Here is a 24779-nt window from a genome sequence, read left to right on the forward strand (position 1 = left end):
TTTGCAGTTTTCAGAGGGGCAATTCTCAGGCCTCACCAAACTACAAATCCAAAGATCCCATGCCTTCTGCCCCTGCTGGATTGCTGGCTCTCATGCGGCCATTCAAGGCAGAGGAGCCTGGTTAGGAAAGAAAATGTGGCAACCCTATCTAAAGTGTGCTTGAACTCCTTAATGGAAGTCAGCCGCTCCTTCAGCCCCCCAAAGAGATCTCTGCGGTTTCCTCCCCGCCGTTGCCCTGACTCCAAATTAAATCACAGCAATAAAAGCAACGGGAGCATGCTGAAAGTACAAAAATAGAGACATATACTTTGAAAGTCTTGACAGAAAAATCCACTGACACAATGGGCTCAGAACAGCAGGAAAGAGCGCATTCTTAGAAAAGAAGAAGGGGATTTAAATAGCACATCTTCATTTCCCACAGCGGGCAGTCCTGGGGGGGCAACCATCACTTTTAACTATCCCTTTGCAAACAAGCCTTCCCAGGAGGGTAAGGATCAATAATATATCCTCACAAGGAAAGAGCCGTAGGAGGTAATGCCAAGATATCTCCCCACAAAATAGTGGAAGCCAGGATTCTATAGCCTTAAAATATCCCCCCTTGGATAGCAAGACATCTTGGGAGTTAAAATTAATACTGCTTCCTGCAGCAGAGTGCTCCAAGGTTTTATTCTAACAACGTTCCCCAGGGCATTGTGAGAGTTAACCCTTGTAGCCAAGGAACCCCCAAAGGTTCATGTATTCAGGTATCCTAAATTGATGCCACATCTCCGTCTCTCCTGCCCGATTGCACTTGCTGCTCTAGCTAGTGTTAATTCTAGGTATACAAGCACTTGTTAAATAGAAAGAGATTTGGGCACACTCCGTTGTCCATTCCCTTCTCGGATCACACATTGGAATAGATTTGGTCACTGCCAGAGGCGGTCTGCCAATTGCTCAGGTTCCCATAAAGTCCAGCAGCAGATGCTCCCGTTGATACATTCTCATAGTCTTCTGCTATTTCCATGTTCTCGTAGGCCTCGGTATTGAGATCCTTTAAAAAAATGGGGGGTGGGGGGAGTTGGGAAGAAAAGACAAGGTTTGTGAGTATGCAGACCTAAAGAAAACCAACAGGGTGTAGTGGTTTGAATGGTGGACTTGGATTCCAGGAGCCCTAGAAACCAAGATGACTAAAGATGTTGTACTTTGGATCTACTATGAAATTACACACCCAACTCGCTAGAAAAGGCAATGATGCTTGGTAAGGTAGAAGGCTGTAGGAAAAGAAGAAGACCTTATTCCTGATGGACAGATTCAATCAAGGAGTCTGCCTAATGCATTTGCTGCTTCTGGATGAAGTTGGACCAGAAAGCCAGTTGCTAACAATATACACGTCTCAAGTCAAGTCGAGGCAATGCATCATTTATTGCCAAGTCAAATCCAAGTAGAGCCATTGAAGCGACCTGAGTCTGAGTCAATCGACTCAAGTCTTCATCACTGATAGGATGCCAGGTATGTATTTTTCACTATAACCCTGGCCAGCATGGGGGATTCTGGGAATTGTAGTAGAAAGAAAAGTAACTCTTCCAAGCTCTGGCTCTTAGTCTAAATAAGCTGGAAAGAACAGCCCTAGAGAAACCAGGAGGGGACTGGACTGCTCTGAGGGTGCTGCTTACATTGTCATCAGTGGGATTTCCACCAGCTTTGGGCTTGGGCTTGCTGTACATGTTGAGTTGCTCTTCCTTCTTGGATTTGGGTGGTTTCTCTTTTTTTGCCGGTTTCTCTTTTTTTTCAGGTTTCTTCTGCTCCAGGGCTCCATCCGTGACATACAGTGTAGGATCTTCTTCTTCCTCCTCTTCTTGATTTCCCCCCTTTTTCCTAGAGAAAGCAGAAAGAAAGAAAAAGGGAAGAGAGTGCTGTTACATTCACTGTAATGGGATGTAGAAAATAGATTGCTGGAGGAAAAATCAGCACTTTTAACAGCAACTCCTTGAATAAAAAGTGGCCAATGAAACTTTTCCAGGCGTGAAAGTAAACACCACCATCTGATGCGATAATGCAAGGGTGGACAAAGTGCGGGTAGTGGTTTGAGTATTGGGTTCTGACTTGGAGACCAGGGTTTGCACCCCTGCTCAGCCCTGGAAACCCACTGGGTGACCAGGTCATATTGGAGTTTATCAGACAAGGGAAATTGGAAGTATAATTCAATGGCAATCCGAACGCAATCATGGGGTTTCACCTTATTGCGTGATAAGACTACCACACACAATTTTGGGCAATGGCAAGCTATTTTTGGGCAATGGGAGGTCAGTTCGAACGCAATTCGAATTCATGTAAATTCACTGAACTAGCAAATTCACATGAATGCGTTCTGGCCCCACTTTCTTTTCATTTGAAATTAAGAGAAATTCCTCCCATGTGATAAACTCCGAAATCTCCTCCTCAGAGGAAGGAAAAGGCAAACCACCCATGAATTCATCTTGTCAAGAAAAACCTATGATGGATTTGCCTTAGGGTCACCGTAACTCAGAAACAACTTGAAGGCACCTGACAACAGGTCTAAAATAGCTAAAGGAATCCTCAAAACATGGCAAAATGCCCCCTCTGCCCCCTAGAAGGTATTTTAGGGCAACTGGGGGTAACATAGGCTTTTGGGAATTTTTTACAGGGCTGCATTGGGGGGAAAGCCAGGAAAAGTGGCCAGGCAATGTCAGCATGTGGGCAAGATGGCAGAAATTGAGCCTACTTATAAGGGAAAGATTCTGCACCCTCCTCTCCTCTTCCTCCTTCCACTGATGAATTGAGCGGAAACTCAATGAATTGATTGCAAACGCAGGTTTAATCTGCACTACAAAAATAATGCAGTTTGACACTGCTCCAACTGCCATGGCTCAATGCTATGAAATTTGGGGCTCTGCATTCTCTGTCAGAGAGCTCTGGTGTCACAGCAAATTACAAATCCCAGGATTCCATAGGATGGGGGCATGACAGTTAAAGCGGTGTCAAACTGCATTATTTCTGCAGTGCAAATTAGACCTGAGATTGCAGCAGTGGAAGCAAGCCAAGGACAGAGTTGGAAATGGGAAATGGAGAAAGAAACTGGGACATTTTTCAAAGCAGCTGTGAAAATGGGAAAACATGATTCATTGTGACTGTCTCTGCAAAATTACGATATGTGTGCTGTTGCTCACTTCTGTATGAATATTTACAGCCTATGCTGTTGTTAAACGGCTGGTAAACAAAGCTGGCAATCTGTCCCATAAAATGAGATGATTTTTTCAAGAATAGTGTGTAAGTGCAAAGTGGTGTTTTTTAAATGTATTGTTTGCATTGTAGACCCAAGCCAGCATCTGCTTAGAAGTGATATGGCTACAGATGCATGGAGCTGATCCTTGTGGCTTTCTCACCTGCTTGTCGCCATCTTGTAGCCCACAATCCCCATCAGGCTAAGGAAGAGGACACCCCCAACAGCACCTCCTGACACCATGAGAATAAGAGTCATGTCCACTGTGGGAGGGAAAGAGACAATTAAACCTTGCAGCTATGGCCTATAGAGATAACTATATGAAGTCAGAAGATTGCTTTTGACAACTAGCATGCTGGCAGAAATTCAGCTGGTGAAGCTTTTTCCACTCTTCAACTGTTAATTATAGCCAATGCGGTGTAGAGGTTAGAGTGTTGGACTTGGACTCTGGGAGACCAGGGTTTGAATCCCCGCTCATCTATGGAAACATACCCCATGACTTGGGTAAGTCACACTTTCTCAACCCCAGAGGAAAGGCATGGCAAACCCTCCCTGAACAAATCTCATCATGAAAACCCCTGTGATCGGTTCATCTTAAGGTTGCCATACATCAGAAATGACTTGAAGGCACATAACGACAATGATAAGGCTGACATAGGCATTTGGCACCTATGAGCAGCTTCTAAAGCCCTATGCTGAGACCTGTCCTATATTTCAGTGCTTGAGAAAGTCTCTTCTTGTGGATGACATTTCCCAGGATTTCTCCTGCTTTCATAGAGCTAAGTTTATTACTGTTTCCTAACCTAGAGCTTTATCACACAACAAAAGAAAGCCAACATGCAGCAAGATAGAAGTGGCTTTCTCCTTACCTCTCCGCATGCCGCTGAAATGTTTCTGTTCCCTTCCCCAAAGAGATGGTCATAAAAGTGTGTCTTTTGTTACGCTGGAAAAATCCATTGAGGAAAAGGCATTCTTTTACAACTGTCTCCCTCTAGAAGGATAACAGAAGTGCTACAATGTCAAGTGGAAAGGTAAAGAGAAAGCTGCTTCTCTCTCGTGCGTCTTGGCTTACTTTTGTCATGAAATAAAGCTCTGGGAAAATATTAGTTTAAAAACACAGCTGATCTGGGATTGTAAAAGAATGAACGATAATCTTCAGTCTGAGTTTGCAGTAACTTTCAGGAGGAATGGAGTGGAAACTATGCAGATCTCTCATGACATTGTATGAGTTCATTTGTTCCCACTGGGTGTCCAAAAGCCAGGATTGGAAGTCCATTTGGACATGACACAACTATTACTTTAAAAATGCCCTGCCTGTCAGATAGCTGTGCCAACCACAGAGCCTCCTTGCTTTAACTGCCCCCACCTTACCTGCCTGGATGGTGGGCAAGGTGACTTGGCTGGGCCCATGTTGGTTGGTAGCTGTGCAGGAGACGTTGGCCAAAGTGGAGGCAGAGCCCCTCAACACCCCGATGATGGCTTGTCCCCAAGAGGCTGAGGCTGCCTGCAGATCAGAGCTGTTGAAGTCCCCAGGAACGGTACGGTTTGGGAAACGCCACTCGATGCTCGGTAAGGGGTTTCCCTCTGCCACACAATAACAGGTTACTGTCTCCCCAGTCCTTGAGACAGTGCAATTCCCTTGTGGCAGGATCACAGGCTTATCTGCAGTGAGACCAGAGGGATAATTTAAGGAAAAAAACAATAAACCTGGAATGGGTCCACACTGCAGAATTATAGCAGTTTGATCCCACTTTAACCACCACATCTCTGTCCTATAGAATTCTAGGCTTTATAGTTAGGTGAGTTACTTAGCATTCCCTATTGCATTCCCTTGACCTACAACATTAGAGCTTTCTGGCAAAGAATTCTAAGTACTGCATGAAACTGCAAATCCCAGGAATTCATATGGTGGAACCATGACAGTTTAAGTGGGATCAAACTGCTGTAATTCCAGTGCGGATATGCCATACAGAGTCTGTTGTTTCCATGATCCGTCTAAACTAGTCTTTTTCAATGTTCAGCTACAAGTCCCATCATGTCTTGGTTCCATGAGCTGGGAATGATAGGTACTGTAGTTCAACATATTTGGAAGACCTCAGTTGGAGAAGCCTAACTTAAATTATTGCCCCAACATCGCTTCCAAACAAAACTGAAATATATCCTTGTTGATGTCCATTGCTTTTCTGAAAATGTTTTGTCTCACATATGTTGCCAGCTCCTCACTAGATAAAGGCTCCAACATCTGTCTCTGCTGAAGAAACCTTTCTTTTTCCACAACCCACAAGTGATGATTGAGAGATGAGAACAGTCAAGAAGAGAATGAACCCAATGTCTGCCCTGTATAACCCCAACGCCTGTATGGATGGTCCTAGATGGGGTTGCCAACTGATAGGAATAGAACAAATGACCGGCTGCTGTGCCTAACACCCACTTGATATGCGGGAAGCTTCTCACAGTATAAAACTAAAAATGTCCACTCCTGTTAAAGGCAGAAGAACAAGAGCTGACACAAAAATTGCCACCCTGTGCTGATAGTGAATTAAATGCCATTGGGATTTTTCAGATGTCTTGTGCCTGCCAGGGAGAAATTCTGCAGGAGCGATCTTTCCGAGGGACAGAAATGCAGTGGCAGCAAAAGTTTCACTGGCTAGCATTCGGTCAGACTCTACTAAAAGATACAATAGGCCTGGATGAATAAAGAGGTGGCTCTGCAGTGTCAACAAAGCAAGCATGAAAGTGAACCAATTGAATAGTCCTCTTACACTCCACATTGAGGTAGGTGGGTGGTGAGTCCTCTCCCATTCCCACGTCGTTCTCCGCAACACAGTGGAACGGCCCAGAGTCCCTCCGTATATCAGCCACCTTCACTTCTGGTCCTGTGCCTGCTGCCCGTAGCGGTGCTTTGCGTGGTCCGATGAACCAGCGGTAGCTGATGGGAGGTGGATTACTTTGGCTGCTGCAACGCAGGGTGACACTGTCTCCTTCTTTCAGGGTTGGATTCCCCACTACAGAGACAACTGCATTTTTGGGAGTATCTTGGGGGGGGGATGAGAAGGAGAGACAGTGTGGTGTAGTGGTTAATGAAAGGAACTAAAGCCCTCCATGTCCAAAGATTTCTTTGTGGCTTCTTTGCATCCACAGCTTGAAAATATTTTAAAATGTTGATTTTGACATTTTATATAAGGGACACCATTTTACTATGCCATTGTATTTAATAGGACTTGAGTATCCATGGATTTTGATATCCACAGAGGATCCTGGAGCCAGAGAAAGCAAAATATCTCCCAAAACTATAAAGCCCAAAATTCCATAGCATTGAGCCATGGCAGTTAAAGCAGTGTCAAACTGTATTGATATTGCAGTGTAGATGCATCCTCAGTCTTATGGATGTAGCTACCAATGAGAAGCTACTCATGGGTGTAGCTCCCACTATGTCACTCCTGGTCCCTGTCCTGACAGACAAGATGGCAGTGGCAGAACCTCGTGGGGGACACACACATACTTCTTGCTCCTGGGTCCCAGAGTATGAAGTAACACCAGTCTTTCTCCTTCAACTCACACTTCTCAGATTTTCTTTCAGGCTAAAAACTGCCTGCATTTAGAGCAGGAAGAAGAGAACAGCTGAACAACATTTTTTAGATATATCTGAATTAACATACGAACACTGGGCTAGCTTTTTCCTCAGGGCAGAAATATTGATGCTTAACTCAGGTCAAGAGTGTAGAGCCTTTATTATATATATTGTTCATATAACTTATGCCTATCCAGATGTTGTTAGGCTGTAACTCCCATCAGCTTTAGGTACTACAACCAATAATGAGGGAGAATGGTATTGTATGCCAACAGCTTCTAGATGGGCATGCTGCCCACCCCATCAAACCCTTTGGGTGATGGGGGGGATGGAATAGAAGAAATATCTCATTTGGTATTTATTTTGAATGCATGTGAGCAAGTAACTAGTCCTTATTATTATTATTGTTGTTGTTGTTGTTGTTGTGGTATATAGAGGAAAGCAACAGAAAGACAAATAAACGAGTCCCAGAGCAAATCGAACCTGAACTAGAAGCCAAGATGATTAAACTGTGACTATTGTACTTTGGCCATATCATGAGAAGACATGGTTCATTAGAACAGACAATAGTAAAATAGAAAGCAGAAGGAAAAGAGAAAGACCACATTACAGATGAATAGACTCAACCAAGGAAGCCATGGCCCTGAGTCTGCAAGACCTGAGCAGGGCTGTTGAGGATAGAGTGACTTGGGAGGACTCTCATTCATAGGGTCACCATTCGTCAAAGCTGACTTGACGGAAGTTAACAACAACAACCAAGTTTTGAAAATGTTAAATTGGCACCATTTTTGTGTGTAGAATACCTAAACCTGAAGCTTGGAAGAGAACATGCCTTGCACTGAACTCTTTTTCTACCCATTATCCAGGAGTACCATGTTCAGATACTCACATTTAACCTGCAGGTAGATCCCATTGCGAGACTGTTGCTGGTTTGGGAAGGTGGCTGTGCACTGAAGATATTTGCCATGGTCCTTGTGGGAAGGGGTGTAGCTAAATCCCGATTCCGTCCTCCAGGCTCCCCCTGCCAAGCGCTCCTGGACTGTAACAGCCTTGGGTCCATCAAGATTCCAGGTGAGGATGGGTGGCGCTAAGGGACAGGTGTGCAGGGTTGAGCAGGTAACCAAGGTGTGATCACCTTCTGTCAGCAAGCCTGGGTCACTCAGCTCCAGTTGGTTTGGAGTTTCTGCAAAGAGAGAGACAATAAAGGAAAGAAGAGAGACTAGGAGAAGATGGATCAATATGCTAGAGACACAGTATGTAGATAAACCACCCTGTTGAATTTTTGCCTGTCACAAAACCATTATAAGTACAAGTCTCCTCTTTGGGGGATCAGGCCTATAACATGTTGAGTCACCCAGGATGGACTTTGAGAAAGAATTCACTGAAGCTCAGCCGAAACAGCATGTTTTGAAAAGCCGGGCACAGGCAAGGGATGTGTGAAATGGAAGCACCATGCTTTCTGAGCATGCAAACAGAGATTTCCACTCACTGTTAGAGAACCATAGCTAGCCCTTATACATATTATCCCTGCTTTTAACACCGAGCTTGGAAAACTTCAGATGTGTTCCTTTTTGAAGGACTACACCTCCCAGACCCACCCACCCCAGATAGCACGAGGAATTCTGGGAACTATAGTCCAAAAGGTTACTTTTCCAATTTTTGCTGCTTTGTCCTTTGCTCCTGAGCCTCAACTGGCCAAAGATGCCAGATGGCAAGATTGGCCCTGGAGTATTAGTGTTTCTTGGGCAAGAAATCCTGAGTTATCCTTTTTGCCAATGCCATCCCTGCCCATTTAATTACTAATTTCTTTTGGTTACAACCAACACAGCAAGAGAAGAGAGACCATAGTGGATCCTGAGGGCTTCTTTCCCACCTTGCTCATACTCTTGGAGAGAGGGCTCTTCCACACTACACAATTAGTCTATGACACTTTGATTCGACTTTAACCGCTCCAGCTGCATCCGATAGAATCCTGGGGTTTGTAGTCTGGCAAGGCACAAGAGGAACATGGCAAAGAATTCTAAATGCATCCCCTAAACTGTAAATCCCAGGATTCCCTAAGATATTGTCATGGCAATTAAAGTGGAACCATGGTGCTATAATGGTGCAGTATGATGAGGCTCTTGATGATTGCAGCCTAGGTCTCCTTATCTTTACTTTGTTTTTAACAGTTTCTTTGGAGGAAGACACAGAATACATAGGGGAGCAGGCTGCCCAGTATACCTGTTACTTCCACCCGGACTGTGATGTCATAGAACCGATGCTTGACCGAATCAGGGTTGATCCAGACATAGTAGCTCATGGAGTCCTCATTCCTCACAGGGCTGATGCTGAGAGTACAATTGCCCATCTCCAGGTCTCCCAACACCTCCGTCCGTCCCTGGTAATCCGGCAGAACAGTCTCTGGGCTTTGGCTGTTGTAGATTTCAGGGTAGCCTCGTGAGCGGTACTGGTACCACGCCACGCTGAACTTGCCTTCCCAAGAATCCCGGGAACCTGGGTAGGTGAATGAGCACGGAATGACTACGCAGGAGCCCCGGAGGGCCTGGATTGTGCTTGGCAGTGTGGAACTCCAGGCTTCGGAAACGGGGCTGTAAAACAGAACTGGAGAAAAGAAAGGGGTGTAAGTGGGATAGATGGAGAGAGCATCAATTTGAGCAAAGATTATGAGATTCAGATTGGGTTGGAAGGCCATATGCCACAAAGAAGACCTTTAGAAGTCACAATATAAAAAGGAAAAGGAAAGGAATATGATGGTATCTTTAAGAATGGTTGTTGCAATGGTTCCTTCATTTTATTCATTTGTTTATATTCTGCTTTATTCCCAAGATGGTTTACAAAGTTTAAAATAGATACAGCTTAATATTCACATCAAACAAAAGCTTTAAAAAATATATCATTAAGCTATACTAGAATTTTAAAAAAGGTTAAAAATGTGATCATTGAAATGAAAAACGACAATATGTTACAGACCATGCAGACAATGCATTACAATATGAATGGTGACAAACAAGAGCATGTTACAGGCAATATGATACATTATGGGACATTTCACAATACATTATGGAAGGCCCTTTCCACCTAAAAAGTCCACCCTCAAAGGCCTACTGAAAAAGATAAACATAAAGAAAATCACCTTTCTGGGGGCAACCACCAAGAAGGCCCTGCCCTGTGTTCCCACAAGATGTACTTGTGAAAGTCGTGGGGCAGAGAGAAGAGCCTCCCTAACAGATCTCAAAGCATGGGCAGGCCTTTATGGGCTTCAGTCTGCTTCTCCAGATGCATTAATGGAGTATAGTATTAAAACTACAGCCAGTTCTTGGCACAACCATGTAAAAGCTTATGGCCATTATCCCAATTTTCATCTTTCCTTATCTTATGACACTCCAGATCCCATGTCACTAAATGAAGGAACTTCAGGAACTCACCTAGGAAAAATGCCAGCTGGAGAGATTTGGTGGCGAGTTTCATGATGCGATGTCCCTTGAGGATTGCAACCCTGAGAGAGTGTCAGGGCATGGGGGCTGGGGAGGTCCTTCTACTCTTCCTCTCTGTCATGCACGACAAGCTGATAGTAAACTGGTTGGGAAAAAGAAGATGTAAATGAAATTAACAAGAAGAAGAAAGAAGCAACAACACTGGGTGCCCATCAACTTTAATTCCTTCGCAGCTTAATGGCAATGATTGAAGACTTGGGCTTTCCAAAAGTGAGCTGTCAACTCTCTCACTTGCCCCTGTCTTTTACAGGAGAGTGATCTGAAGACATAAGCCAGAAATCACACATGGATCACAGTAACACTGCAGCATGACATTTGTAGTTTGAAAACTGCATGCATACTTTGGTTGGAATCCTGTTGGTGACACACATACATGGGATTTTTTGTTCTTCGAAAACCTTCACTTCTGCAACTCCTGCTATTAAAGGCAAAAGAACCAGTTATTTGGCAGTAAGTTGCTACAGAATGGGAAAGGGGGGGGGTACACTTGGTGGTGTCCTACTATCAGCCAAGAGACCAAGGAGCCTGTACCTCTTGGAAAAAACTTTATGGCAAGAAGAGAGCCCAACATGACCATATCCATTAACCAGGTAAAGAACTGCTCCAGGGAGCTTGAGTCCTCTACTCCTTGCTCCAGTGTACAAATACTGAATGATAAGACCATTAAGATTATACGTCTTTGCCCCTAGAGACCATATTGTAAATAGACATGATAAGAAAGGGGAAAGGAACACTGAGCCATGGCAGTTAAAGGGGGTCAAAGTGGATTATTCCTGCAGTGCGGCAGCAGCCAAGGATGCAGAAATGAGATCTCAGCTTTTTTCAATTGTGTGTAATTCCCTCATGAGATGGGTTACTACAAGTACGCAGATGGTCTGGTGCAAGAAGGCTGAAACCAGACTGATTCTTTTTTTATGCTAAACCAGTTGGCAATATAACAGCAATAATAATAATAATAATAATAATAATAATAATAATAATAATGTGGAAATATTTTGAAAATAATGAATGTAGGAAAGGTCAACTGGAAATGCTGACACACAAAAAATGGAACAGCCAGAAGATTTGCTGGAAGCATGAGAGGTATAAAGATAATATCTGTCCTTTTGTGGATTGTGCAGGATTTCACAAATCTTTCGAAATACAGTTTGGACTCAAACTTTGTCCTCCTCCTGCCTTTGGCCAAATATGGATGATTACCATTTGGCTCAATGCAGTACCTTCAGTGCAGAATACTTGGAGATCTGACTTTACCTCTACATTAGTAAGCATCATTAATGGGCCCCATGTCCAATATATCTCATTATGGTAATATATGGAAATACAGGTATTCCAAAAACCCCAAAAATCCAAAACACCTCTGGTCCCAAGCATTTTGGATAAAGGGGAGACTCAACCTGTCATCATCATCATCATCCTCCTCACCATCACCATCATCACACATCAGTGTCAAAGTGCAATAAATGTATGGAGTGGAGAAGACCCTAGTAGCAGCCATTCCACCAGTCCACCTGAACTGTTTCCACTCCACCTTGGGGTTGCAAAAACACCACCTTTAACAGGGCCACCCTAAGACATTTAACTGCCTGAAACAAAGCAAGAAAATGCATCCTTTATCACTCAGGGTGCATCTACACTGTAGAAATAATGCTGTTTGACATCACTTAGGTTGCTCCATGCTACAGAATGCAAGGATCTGTAGTTTTATAAGCTCTAGCCTTCTCTGCCAAGGAATGCTGGTGCATCATAAAAATACAAACCCCAGGATTCTATAGGATGGAGCAAGGGCAGTTAAAGTGGTGTCAACTTGCATTAATCCTATAGTGTAGCTGCACCCACTAGTTATTTTGCCACGACATCCCGCAAGCATTTCCTCACTCCCTGGCTGCAAAGATGCAATGATAGATGAAGGCTGTGATGCTGTTGGCCATCAAAACTATGCTGGCATCAGGAGCATAACACCAGCAGGGAAAAAAGCTCATTCTCTCAGGAGATTCAGGAGCTGGCAGAGCACCTTGCTATGCTAACAGAGTAGGCTTCACTGCTGTCACTCTGCCACAGCTACACAAGGCTCAAAACTGTCTCTTCCACTTTCAAAGATCCTTCTACTTCAACTAGTTAATACTTCAAAGCTTGTTTAAATAAAAAGGCCTTTTCCTACTGGTCCAAAGAGAACAAAGAGGGGCTAGTCTACCTTCTCACCAGGGAAGAGTTCCTCAATCTGGGAGCAGCCACCAAGCCCCAAAAAAGGAGGAGGGATGGGGAAATACACATTCCATTAAGAGAATAGTCCACCATCAGCTTGGAATCATCCCAGCCTTTACATCTTCTTCTTTAAACTAGAAAAACCAAGGTCATTGAAAAGTAGACCATTTTCAAACCAATAAGCAAACACAGGAGACCACACACACACTGGTTAGGAAATGCTTCAAAAATACTGTATGTTTAGATGACAAGATTTTTCACTTCCCAAGGACCTGGGGATGATTCATGAAAACCAAGTGGATCTTGCATTGCAAAATCATATACGCATCCAAACACACATTTAGAAATTAAGACCAAAGTCTTAACTAATGAGCATCCTTGAGTCCTAGTCTTGGGGAAAAGGCAGCATAGAAAGAAAGTGAACGGCAACAACAATTTCTCAGTCAACAAGCTCACAAAATACATAGACGCCTTAGACAGTCTTTGCATGTTGCAGCAACAAAAGAATGAAGCCTTGCAAATTTTAGCAAGCTGCTGCTTTACTCCCTGACCTAGAGATTCGCAGGAGCCCTTTCTTCTTGGCTGGAACTCTGTTGTTGTTGTTGTTGCATGTTGTTGTTGTGGTGGCGAAACGACTTCAAGTTGTTTCGGACTTATGGCAACCCTAATCCGGATAGGGGGAAAAGAAGCAAGTCTAGCAGTTTGAAAGCATCTAAAAGTGTAAGTAGATAAATAGGTACCACTTCAGTAGGTAGGTAACAACATTCCTAAAGTGGAGACTCAGTGCCAGACTCTAAGATCTGGCAACCCTACCTGTAGTAGTGCATTACTAGGCGTCACCCAGGTGCCACATCATCTATAAAGAAATACCAGACCGCAATGGGTAGGAAGGGTGATGTATCAGCAGTGTCAGTAGGATTAGTCAAGGTTTGCTGAAACAGTCGCACACATGCAAACACAAACAAACATTCATTGAGACATACCCCATAATTGCATTGGGAACAGAGTGGGAGTAGGGATACGAGAATGGAATAGTATGGAAAGGTATTGCTTACTGACTGGAACAGTGAATATGGATACTTCTCCACGCTAGAACATTTTATTGCAGGGTTCGCTTCTGTCTCTGAGTACCAGCTCCAGTGGGTCCAACAGCACTGGGAGAAAGCTACTGCTTTCACATTCTATTTCTGGCACCCTCAAAGGTTTCTGGTTACTGGGTGAAACAGGATGTTGGGCTTTCGGTTCCAATTTACTGGGGGTTTCGTTCTGACCTTAAGAAACAAATATTTCTTTCAAATGCAGCTTGGCAACTCTTTCCCTTTCCCTCAAAAATAAATAAATCATCAGCATCATTCCATGCCTTTGCAATCATCTACATGAGGCCTGGGAAGGAGAAAACAAATTGCAATTATCTGGGGTGCTTTTCTATTTCAGTCTAGTAAGTTTCATAAGAGCAAAAGCATTCAGTTGCCTCTCCTGTTGGTGCTTTTTAAACAACAAATTTTAGTCCTTAACAGGCTTGTAGACCCTGTACAAACTGGCCTGAAAGGCCGGCCTGGAGATGGAGTTGGGTTGTCGTGTCCACATGATGCATGCCCCGACTCCACCCCCCAGGGCACCATGACACCATGCGCCACGCCACATAGCGCACAGCGTCATGATGCTCCTTTGGTGCTGCATCCATATGACGCAGCGCTGAAGGAGTGCCACTAAGCCTCAGCCCCACAGCTATGGTGCCCTTTCCAGGGCGCAAAAAGGAGCCACTTTTTGCAGCTCTTTTTCGTGCCCTGGAAAGGCCAGATCAGGGGTGCAGCGTAAGGCTGCCATGGCCTCAATCTGGCTGAAATAAGGGCAGCGCCATGCTGCACCTTTGGGACTGTTTGTACAGCCCTGCAGTCTCCTGGACAGTTTTAATGCATTTGTTGCCTGCCTTTGTGGCTTAATGCTGAGGGCAATGTGCATTCTGCACTCCCTTATATTTTTCACTGATTATGTCTAGAAACAATGGTATCACAAAACAGGTTAGTGGATTCTAGGGTAGCAATAGCTGGGATGAGAAAGAAACCCTTGGTTTGAAAAGTTGCTTCTTGTTCAGCTCCGTGTAGTCTGACGGGGAGGTGTTACAAACCGCCGCTTTGCGGCAGTCTGCCGGCTCTGCTCTTTGCTCCGCAAGGGAGTCGCAGCATACAAACCGCACGACTCCCTCGCGGAGCAAAAAAGAAGCTCCAAAATGGAGCTTCTTCCTGCGACACCATTATGACATCGCGAGGCGCCCATGGCGCACCTGCGACGTCATAACCGCCGTGACCCGTCTGGACGCTATGCATCCAAGACATAAACATGGCGGCAGCCATGTGGAATGGCCGCTGCCATTTGTCATGGACTGAGTCCGTGCTAGGGAAAGGGGCGTCTAGAAGAGACGCCCCTTTTATAAAATGGGATGTCCTGAGGACGTCCGAAATGGCGGTATATAACCCGCATTACATCTTTGAGCTATTTGCTGGCAAAAACAACGGACTGTGCAACATTCCTTCCAATTGTCCCTGATTTGGCAAAGATTTTGTTGTCGTTAATTGACCTTCTCTGTCATCTCAGTTTTTCGGCTGATTTTAAAATGTTCCACTTTTTCTCGCCTCCTCCCACTTCCCCCTTTTGCCTTCAGCTTGTTTCAGTTGCTGCAAAGTCAATTCAAAGTGCAAAAGGAGTTTGCATTGAATTAACTCAGCAGGAAAAAAGGGAGAGGAGGGGGAGATTCTTGCCTTTCCCAGTAGGCTTAGGCAAAAGCAAACTGCTGCAGCTGCTCCTAGATTGGATGTTCTGCCACGTAAATAACGTTTGCCATCTTGACTGCGCTCTGATGTTGCTTGGCCACATAGGTCTTAGTTGACAACTGTGAAATCTTAGCAGGCATGAACACTAATGGTAGCTTTTGCTCAATGTGGACCCAAGGCACAAGGAAAAATCTTCACCTACTGGATTTCTGCCTTTGTCAAGGCTGTTCAAAGCCCAGCAGGAGTCCTGCTATCCAAAAACCATACTGGACCCCCTCCTTTAACTTTATTGCTTAAACATGAATATGTTGAAATGGAAGGTTCAAGTTAAGGGGAATTGTCTGTGTAGTAGTCTGATGAAAATGGGGGAAAGGCCTTGTCCTGCAAGAGTCTGGAATACTGTCTGCACCACTTTGCCTCCCTGCTCCCCAACCAAGAATTGCCAGCTCTTCAATGGAAAACAAGAGCAGACAAGGGCACACGCGGTGCACAATAAAAATGGCAAGACATGTCCCATAGTGCCAATAACTATTTGATCTCTTTCCTTCTCCCTGTGGTGCTAGTTCTCACTTTCTAGAAATTCACAGCCCAGGAAAGAAAGGCATCATTCTTTTTGAAAGACAAGATTACCTCTTGCTGAGAGAGTTTAGCACAAAGCTTAACCTGAGCCAGAGTTTCCCTAAAACCACATTTCGGTAGTCCCCAAAGCTTCACAACTAGGAGATGTGAAATGGACAACCAAGAAAGGGCACATCTGAGTATATTTCTTCTCTCTTTGAACCACTGCTGCCTTTGGTCCACAGCCCAGGTCCCAGCTGCTCTTAACCAGACAATGTTCAAAACAAAACAAACAGCTTAATTTATATACCACTTCATACTGAACTAAGCGGTTTAAAACTGTAAGTAAAAACAGGAGCTTGCCGTTTTTAAAAAATGCCTGGATAAGCACGTCTGGGACCTGGGATATAACTGGGTTGCAGTTTCTTGGCAGCGGCAGCAGCAATGATTTCAATGGGATAAAATCAGTGAATAATCCAAAAATGTGACTGTATCCCATCAGGATGTAATGCAATAATTTCCTATGAAAGCTTATGCTACCAACTTCTTTCTTTCTCTCAGCTGGACTTACAGGTGCTACAATAAAGTTTACCACACGAAGGAGTTTGGGAGTTTATCCCATGAATATCTCGGAAAAATCACACAATTATGCGAAACAATTTCACACAACGTCGCAAAAAAACCCGCCATTAAAGTGACCACATGAATAACCCCTGGGTTTTAGATTGAATTTTAAAGAAGCTACCCGAGGTCCTGAAGTTATTTGGGGCTTTGGTTCAGCACCCTGGATGGCTCCCTTAAATCCCGCATCTTGTTTAAGATTCACCAGTTGCCATAGGATCCCATTTTATCTCCTCTAGCCATGGCCCTTTAGCATCTTCTTGGCCAAGTGGTGTCATGATAAACTTTGCAATGTAGGTCTTCCTCATGGCAGTCCCTATAATGACATGCATATGGAGAAGCCAAAATGCAGGGGTCTGTGTTGATCTATCTATCTGTCTGTCTGTCTGTCTATGTATCTAAAGGCATTTCTCCCAGTTTTCCTCTTGCACCAGAAACAGGTAAAGGGAATGATACAAGACACCCTGATTTTTTGTTGTTGTTCTGATGCCATTACAGTCTTACATCTGGAAGGCGACCATTGCCTATTCCATGCCAATATGGGCAGTTTGGTACCCAGATGTGCCACTTTACAAATTCATAATAGATCAGGGTGACCAGACATCTTCTTTTTCTAGGACATGTCCTACATTTCAACCTTCTGTCAAGGAGGAATTTCCAAAAGTCCTCAGTTTTGAGTATGACTGAGACCAGTACTTTTTTAAAATTTAGATTAGCATTTTTAGTATTTAGTTGAGTATTTTTAGTTTTTATTTGGTAATGTCATACATGTTTCTTGAATGTCCTCCATTTTGCGGTGGCTTGTCCTCCTTTATGGTTATGATATCTGGTCACCCTGTACTAGATAGATAAACAGAATCAGGGAAGGGGCTGAGATTGACCAAAGAGTGTAGTTGGGGGGCAGACAGAGATGCCAGCTTTGGATGGTGCCCACCAAGGCTGCTTGATCTGCAAGCCAGCACTCACAAAGCCAGTTCCCCAGAGAGTAGGATTTTCTCTGGAGCTCATCGACTCGCTTTCGCTGGAACACAGCAGGGCTCGCGTCCAGAGGCGCGTGAGCCAGCCGCCAAGCACATGCCCCCTGAAGGTTCTGGCAGGCTGGCAGCCAGCCAAAACCCAGCTCAAAACAGAGGGAGAAAGAGAGAGTGGGAAAGAGTATAGAGCTACTAGCCTCCATGTATGCCATGCACCAGAACCTCAAAAACTGGCCAGTCACCTCTAATGCGGCTGAGTTAATTGTCGCCTGCAGCAGGGCAGACCACAACTCTCTCTGGTCTGCAACCCCCATCCTAGTTCACCACCACTAGTACACACATCAGGCCAAAACCCACCATCTAAATCTATGGGCCCAAACAGACAGGCCAAAATAAAGCTGCTTCGGGTCACTTTGGAGGTGTTCTGTTTAAATGATGCATGCATCCTAAGAGGCCAGAAGCCGTGCCAAAGCCATGCTCCAGTTCTAAGGATTTCAGTGTAGCTTTGGCGCAGCTTCTGGTCACTCCAAAGTGACATGAAGCAGCTTTATTTTGGCCTGTCTGTTTGGGCCCCATGTCTCTCTCAATCCCCACTTTTCCCACATCCAGTCTACAAACAATCCCCACATCCCCTTTGCTCACTGGTTCTGTTGCCAACCCACGGAAAGCCATGGGTATGTCATCCACAACAGCAGCGTTCCCTGCCATCCCCACCATCAAGTGTGCATAATGTTCTCTAGCAATGTACAGAGCTATGTAGCCTCAGGGCAATCAAAGCCGCTGTCCGTACCAATTTAAAGCCACTGTCGCTCATCCAGGCTCACATCCCCGCTGGCTAAACAGTGCTTAATTTCTTTCTTTTTAAAAAAGAGCACACAAACAAGTCACGCCTCTGAACTGAAAACCTTGCCCACATGTGGGGACTAGCTGTGACTCATGAAAGATGCTGCACATGTTGAATTTAGCCCTCTCCCCATTCATAGACCTTTTCATGTGACACACACACACACATTTTAGGATAGCATCTCCATAGGTGAGGAGGGATGGAGCCCATGTTAGCCGCAGCAACAAAACGACTTATAATGAACAATGTGGGTTTCAGTGTTGTCATATGATCATCAACATTCTGGACAGGAAATGGGCAAGTTAAGTGGCACTTAGGGAGGAATACTTTGGACATTCTCAGAGGCACTCTCATCACATCGGAAGGAATGAACTCTCTCTGAACTGTAAGGACTGCTAAGGAATGAAGGAATTGGTCACACAAATATGAATGCAGGCTTAGTTTGTGTAGGCATATCTATACATAACTATAGAATTCAAAGATATAGCTGTTTTAGTCTGTAGAATCAGTATGATAGCATACTAGATAGCAAAAAGCCACCTAACAGCATGCACATGCACACACACATCCTCTCAGCATAGCATATCTATGCGCATGCAGATATGCCTTCCCAGCACTGTTATTGTGTGCCTCCAAGTCATTTTGGACTTACCCTAAGGGGAACCTCTAATGGGGTTTTCTTGGCAAGTTTGTTCAGAAGAGGTTTGCCAATGCAATCCTCTGAGGCTGAAAGAGTGTGACTTGCCCAAGGTCACCCAATGGGCATTTATGCTCAAGCAGGGAAGTGAACCATGATCTCCAGGGTCATAGTCCAATTCTCAAATCATTACCATGCTGCCAGCACTACTTCATGCAAAATAGCAACACTGTGCACTCAGTGAGTGATGTTGTGCAATGTGTAACGAGCTTCTTCAATATACAATGCACAACCACACTATCCAGTGTTGCTGTGTGCACAACTCTTCTGCCGCTGTCAGAAGGATATGTCTATTGTGCTACAACAAATAGTTTGCCACCCAGTGTGTAGCATGTAGCACGATTTACACATGTGTATGTTACTAACAGGATGCCAGCCAGAGTTCGAAAAACCCATTAACTGTGCAGCTGTAATTGCACGCCCTTCAATCCATTCCTGACACACCCCTCTCTCTGTAACATTCCATCAGTCCATCCCTCTGGGCTCCCGGCCTTTGACCATTCCCACCTACACACTCACGCCTTGAGACATTAAATCCTTGAATATTTCAATCTCACGTATAAGGAACAATAGTTATGATAGTCTATTTTTAATCCAATGCAAGAAAGAAACCCAATATTCTTACACAGTATTCAAAAATCTGTAAATCTAGTGGCGGGATTATTCTGCAGAAGAGGAAAAACCCACATGGCTTTTGCACGCAAAATCCTGGAGGGAAAAGTGTAAAAATATGTTGTGTCTAATATTTTTCTCAATAGCGTTTCCCAACTATAAGTAAACCCCCTCTTTCTTTTCTTTTGACCTGGAAATGAACAATTATGGATATTCTTTCCATCCCCACCTCCTTCACCCTTCCTAAAAAGTTGTAGAAAGTAATTGTTCAAGTGTGATTCAAGTGTATCGGTACAATTGAAACCATGTAAAATAAATCCACTCCAAAGTAAAAGATGAAAATTCAGCCAAATTTTTCCAGGACATAAGGCCTCTATCTATCTAACAACAGCAGCAACAAAAAGGACTCCATCCTCTACTTTGACAGCCAGCATGGGAAATTACAGTAGTTGTTTGAGTGTTAGTCTAGGACTTTGGAGACCAGGTTTCCAATCCCCACTCAGTTATAGAAACCTTGGGTACACCACACTCTCAGCCCTAGAAGAAGGCAATGGCAAGCCCTCTCTGAACAAATCTTACCAAGAAAACCCTAGTTTCATCTAAGAGTCACCATAAGTCAGAAACACCTTGAAGGCACACAGCAACAACAATCCTCTACTTGGATTGTTTTATGCCTGGTAAAGACTGCTCTGATCATTTTCAGTACTCAAAATTGATTTGTGAGCTCAGAATTCTTCTTCGGTTCTGAGGCTAAGGTTTCTCCATCTGCACTGGTTAGTGAGTCTTAATGTTCTATAATACATTCTGAACACCAAGTAGATCTACCAGCCTGAAGTTTCTGCAAACATGATCTACTTTGATCCAGTAGCAGCAGCTGGCAGCTTCCACCTCAAAGTGGTGGTGAGTCTGTGTTGGAATTATAGTTTTAATCTTAAAGTAGCTAACCAAAGTAGAACCAAGTAGCCACATGCAACAGAATTCATCTGCCACGTATAAGCACAACAGTCATGTGAATTCCCTTTTACTTACCCTTAATTCATAGTGAATGTTATAATCTGCATCTTCCAGCTTCACTTTTCTTTTTCTGGGTGGATGACAAATTACTAACTGGCAACATTTTAAATGCTAGGGGATTGCAGAAGAGGGACAGAGAACCAGATTTCCTTCCAAGAAAACAGTGGATCTCATGCAAATAGTGAGATATCCTTCCAAGTAATCATGAAAAAGACGGTGCTGTGAGTTGATGGATTATGAGAGCTTTCATAGATCAATCCATCCAATCTGCATATGATAACATAAGATAAAACGTAATATTCCACGCATCCACCCTGCAAAAGATGGCATACTTCCTAGGTATCTACCTTATACCCACATCATGGCTGGTGTCACTTTGGGAGAGGCATTCCCTCTAGTCTCTCTTGCATAGGTGGGGATGCCTCTTCCAATCTAGGTCTTGACGTCTTCCGTTTTTAAATATAAGATTTACCTTTGCAACTGATTCAGAGGGTCATGTTTTAGTCAATCAAACTTTCTAATGGACCAATCCAACTCTTTCTTTAACCTGATGCTGGCGATCTAGAAGCTTCCCTGCTTTTAAGCATGTGTCTAACAAAATGTCAGGAAGCAAGAGAGGTACAGCCTAGCAGTTATCACTAAAGACAGCTACAAGCCCAGCATTCTGGGGTTTTCCATTTTAGCCTCAGTTTGGGAGAACAGCAACATACCAGATTTTCTTGCATGTTGTCCTGAAGCATCAGAGGCAACTGGGATATGTGCTCTTTGCCCTTGCTGCCCATTTTTTGCAGAAGAGAAGTGGGATCCAAGATTCAGCCTCATCAAAAAAGAAGGCAATGGGGTCTAGTTGCATCCTTTCTCAGGGCTGGTAGCATCCCTCAGGCTAAAGCTGGATGGCCAAAACCAAACCAAAATACTTCCACTCGGTTCTTGGTCCCCAACGCTGGTGTCTCAGGCTGAAAAATCTTTGGAGATTTGGGGATGAAAGGGTTGTACAGGAATCTTGAATTCTTCTAAAGAAGGGGTTAAAGGGAGGGATGGAGCGTGAAAGCAGAACCACCAGAACTTCTGGGTTTCTCTCTCTTTCCTAGTCTGGGAAGGCTGCAGCTTTCTCAGTAAACATCAAAACCCTTCACCCTCCTGACCTTTGCTCCAACTGTTCCCAATCTCTCCCCCCAAAAACCTGGCCCTCCTCACTCACACATACATCTCTCCAAAAGTCTCACCTGACACAGTCCAGGGGCACCCCAGTGCTTGCCCCCCAGCACCTGAAAGCGGGCAGGCTTCCTCCTCACGCTCTATTTCTTCTTCTCTCTGACATTCTCTTTACCATTTCATCCCTCCCTCTCTCTCCATCCCTCCCTCTCTTGTCCTCTCCCCGCTCCTGCCAACTATAAATAATCACTTCTCTCTCTTGCGCCCTCTCACTCTCTCTGGCCTGGGGCCTTGCAAACTTTCTCTGCTTGGCTGCTCCCAGCCTGCATCCACAATTGGTCCTCACTAACCAACCTGCTCTGCTACCTGCTGCCACAGAGATGCTAGCCAAAGCTGAGCACCCACCTGGGTCCTGGGCATCTGCTTGCATTTGTGATGTATCGCTTGTTTGGGGCATTAGGTGTCAACCTTTCCGAACTCAAGACCCAACGTGAACCTGCCACCAGACATTTTGCCTCTCTGAATTCCTGTGAATGGTTTCCAGATGCCGGCCCTACCACTGGGTAGAATGATGCTGTATTTTTCTGTGTGTCTGTCTATACAGGGGTATATTTCACATGGTGAAGATGAGAGGACCAGCCTGGTGTAGTGGTTTGACTCTGGAGACTCGGGGTTCAAGTCCTTGATCTGCCATGGCTCCTACAGGGTAGTCTTAGGCAAGTCACACTCTCTCAGCCTCAGAGGAAGCAACCCGCCTCTGAACAAATTGTGCCAAGAAACCCTTAGGGTCACCATAAATTGGAATTGACCTGAAGGCACACAATAGCAGAAGATTAAGTGAGGTCAAGACAGCAGTCTCCAAATATCAGAAGGGTTGTCTTGCTTCGGTTTCCAGAGGGCAGAAGAGCATGAACCAATCAGCAGAGCTAACAGGGAAGGAGATTTTGCATAAACAGAAGAAATGTTCTCATGGGAAGAGTCATTTGACAGTGGAAGAGACTGCCTCAAGATATGGTGGGCTCTTTTCATCTGTACTCCATGGACAAGCATCTATCCGCAATGCTGTGGCTGGAACAATAGCAAAAACAAGATCAGGATGACTTTCCTTAATGCCTATCACGCCCAATTTTTCTGCACTCTGTGCTCTCTCGGTTGTACTGTTGTCTATGTTTTCCTTCCTATGTTGCGAGGATGATCCCTGGCACTGCAGCCTGTGCAGGGACTTGTTTCCTGGCACTGACTTAATCCCCCGGAGCAAGTACAGGCTGACGTTGCAGTCAAATGTGGCTGGCAGGAGGCCCACTAGGTTCAGGACTCGCCTCTGTGAGTGAAATGAAGCCAAAGTTAAAGGATTTTCACAATTCTGTGCCATGTTTAGTTTGAGGTGAAACACAGACAAGACACAGGCTGGATTCATCGGGGGCCGCACTCCTGAGTAAGCGTGTTTCAGATTGCAGCACAGAAAATGTGGAGCCACGGGTTTCAGTTGGAGAACTTTAACACTCTTTTTGGCTCAGTGGGAATGAACCATGATTCATTTTGTGCCACAAGAGTATGTGTATATTTGTATGCGAGAGAGAGAAAAAGTGCAACCAACACTGTGAGAATCAATACACAGAGCACATTTGCACAAACAGAGAAGCTTATGGGAATCAAACTACAGACCTACTCTGTCTGTCTATCTATCTATCTATCTATCTATCTATCTATCTATCTATCTATCTATCTATCTATTTCCAGCCACACTTCAGAAATAATCTGGTTTGACACCACTTTAACTGGTATGGAATTCTGGGAACTGCAGTTTGTTGTGGCACCAGAGCAATACCCTGGAGTTAAAGTAGTGTCAAACTGGATTATTTGAGAATGCAATCTCTCTCTCTCTCTCTCTCTCTCTCTCTCTCACACACACACACACACACACACACACACAGACACACACTCTCTCTCTCTCATATATATACCTCCCCATGTCTTACATGTCCTTATTTAATAGCATCTTTCTCTGATGGCCATCTCTCTGTACAACATTTCCTCAGTTTTCTTAGGGGTCTGAGTTGTGGGTGTTCTAAAATAAAAATCAATCCAAAACCCCAGTGTGTGTACATCTGTACTAGAGCTGAGATTTCTCCCCTGACACCAGGGCATATTATAAGTTATTTTTCAGAGTGGTGTATGTGTTATGCATAAAGAAATGCATTTTGGCTCTCCAACTGCGTGGATTATACAAATGTGTGCACATGTTGTGGCATGAAAGTTGTGTTTAGAGGACCTGGTGAGATCCAGGTTCTAGTCTCCACTTAGCCATGAAAGTCATTGGTTGATTCTGAGTCAATTACTCTTTCTTTCTCTCAGCTTTACCTGCTTCACAAGGTGGTTGTTGTGAGGACAAAGTGGGAGAAAGTAGATCCTCATAAGTGATTGTGAGTTCATAGGAAGAACAGTGGGATATGAATGTCAATAAATAAATACATATGTGAGGATTCTGTCTTTTTCCCCCCAAATGTGTTCCTATTTCCATTACTATAAATTTGATGGCTATTGCTATACTAATGCAGGGATCCTATGCTCTTGTGATGTGTTGGTAAAGTTTCCAGTTCAGGTGCCCATCCAATATGCCCTAAAGCCACATTCCCAAAGAGAGCTATAAAAAATGCAAGCTGCTGCTTTGATTCATAATAACAAATTAGTTCTTGCCATTTTAAACTCCATCATGGGAGGTCTTTTATAAATCCAATGGGTCTTAACTGCCCATTCATGGTCAAGCCATACAAAACCTTCGAAGCTTTTGTAAGAAGTGCAGCTAACGGGATTATTTAGATGGTGTAAATCCTGGGAGAATGCGGGTTGAACTTGTTTTCTTTACATGGATTTCGAATGCATCCAACTAAAGTTTTTTTTTGGGGGGGGGGGGGGCCAAAAGCCCCCCAAAACGAGGATAATCAATCTCAGGCGTTTCCCCAAGTTTTCCTAAAAGATTTGCATTGTTGGCTGTTTGAATAACCGATGCAGATAAACCTAGTATAAGTCAGGAGAAAAC

At 44.2% G+C, this 24779-nt stretch overlaps 1 protein-coding gene and 1 long non-coding RNA gene across 5 annotated transcripts; one reads left to right on the forward strand and one right to left on the reverse strand.

The window, feature by feature from the left end:
- Positions 1-280: 280 nt before the first annotated feature.
- Positions 281-21949, reverse strand: LOC121915976 (myelin-associated glycoprotein-like). 4 transcript variants are annotated; one of them, XM_042440669.1, is made up of 9 exons: positions 21811-21949; positions 10220-10370; positions 9015-9395; positions 7681-7974; positions 5983-6255; positions 4592-4882; positions 3384-3483; positions 1653-1854; positions 281-1030 (listed from the first exon to the last, which is right to left on the reverse strand). In XM_042440669.1, exons 2-9 carry the CDS (start codon positions 10260-10262, stop codon positions 884-886), a joined length of 1731 nt encoding a protein of 576 aa, XP_042296603.1. In that variant the 5' UTR covers positions 10263-10370; positions 21811-21949; the 3' UTR covers positions 281-883. The 4 variants fall into 4 exon arrangements, with proteins under 4 accessions (XP_042296603.1, XP_042296602.1, XP_042296604.1 ...); XM_042440668.1 differs by lacking the exon at positions 21811-21949 and adding an exon at positions 13549-13683; XM_042440670.1 differs by lacking the exon at positions 21811-21949 and adding an exon at positions 13553-13631.
- Positions 1037-7791, forward strand: LOC121916004. The gene is made up of 4 exons (XR_006100785.1): positions 1037-1488; positions 3313-3724; positions 5436-5995; positions 7658-7791. It is a non-coding gene; the product is annotated as an uncharacterized LOC121916004 (long non-coding RNA).
- Positions 21950-24779: the final 2830 nt, after the last annotated feature.

This window comes from Sceloporus undulatus, chromosome 9 (assembly GCF_019175285.1).
Source record: "Sceloporus undulatus isolate JIND9_A2432 ecotype Alabama chromosome 9, SceUnd_v1.1, whole genome shotgun sequence".
Taxonomy (NCBI): domain Eukaryota; kingdom Metazoa; phylum Chordata; class Lepidosauria; order Squamata; family Phrynosomatidae; genus Sceloporus; species Sceloporus undulatus.

Coding starts and splice junctions, on each gene's coding strand:
- LOC121915976 (XM_042440669.1), bottom strand. CDS start 10,262: ATGAAACTCGCCACCAAATCTCTCCAGCTGGCATTTTTCCTAG. Junction 3,484..4,591: donor CTTGCCCACCATCCAGGCAG/GTAAGGTGGGGG, acceptor TCCCTCCCACAG/TGGACATGACTCTTATTCTC. Junction 1,031..1,652: donor GAAATCCCACTGATGACAAT/GTAAGCAGCACC, acceptor ATTTTTTTAAAG/GATCTCAATACCGAGGCCTA.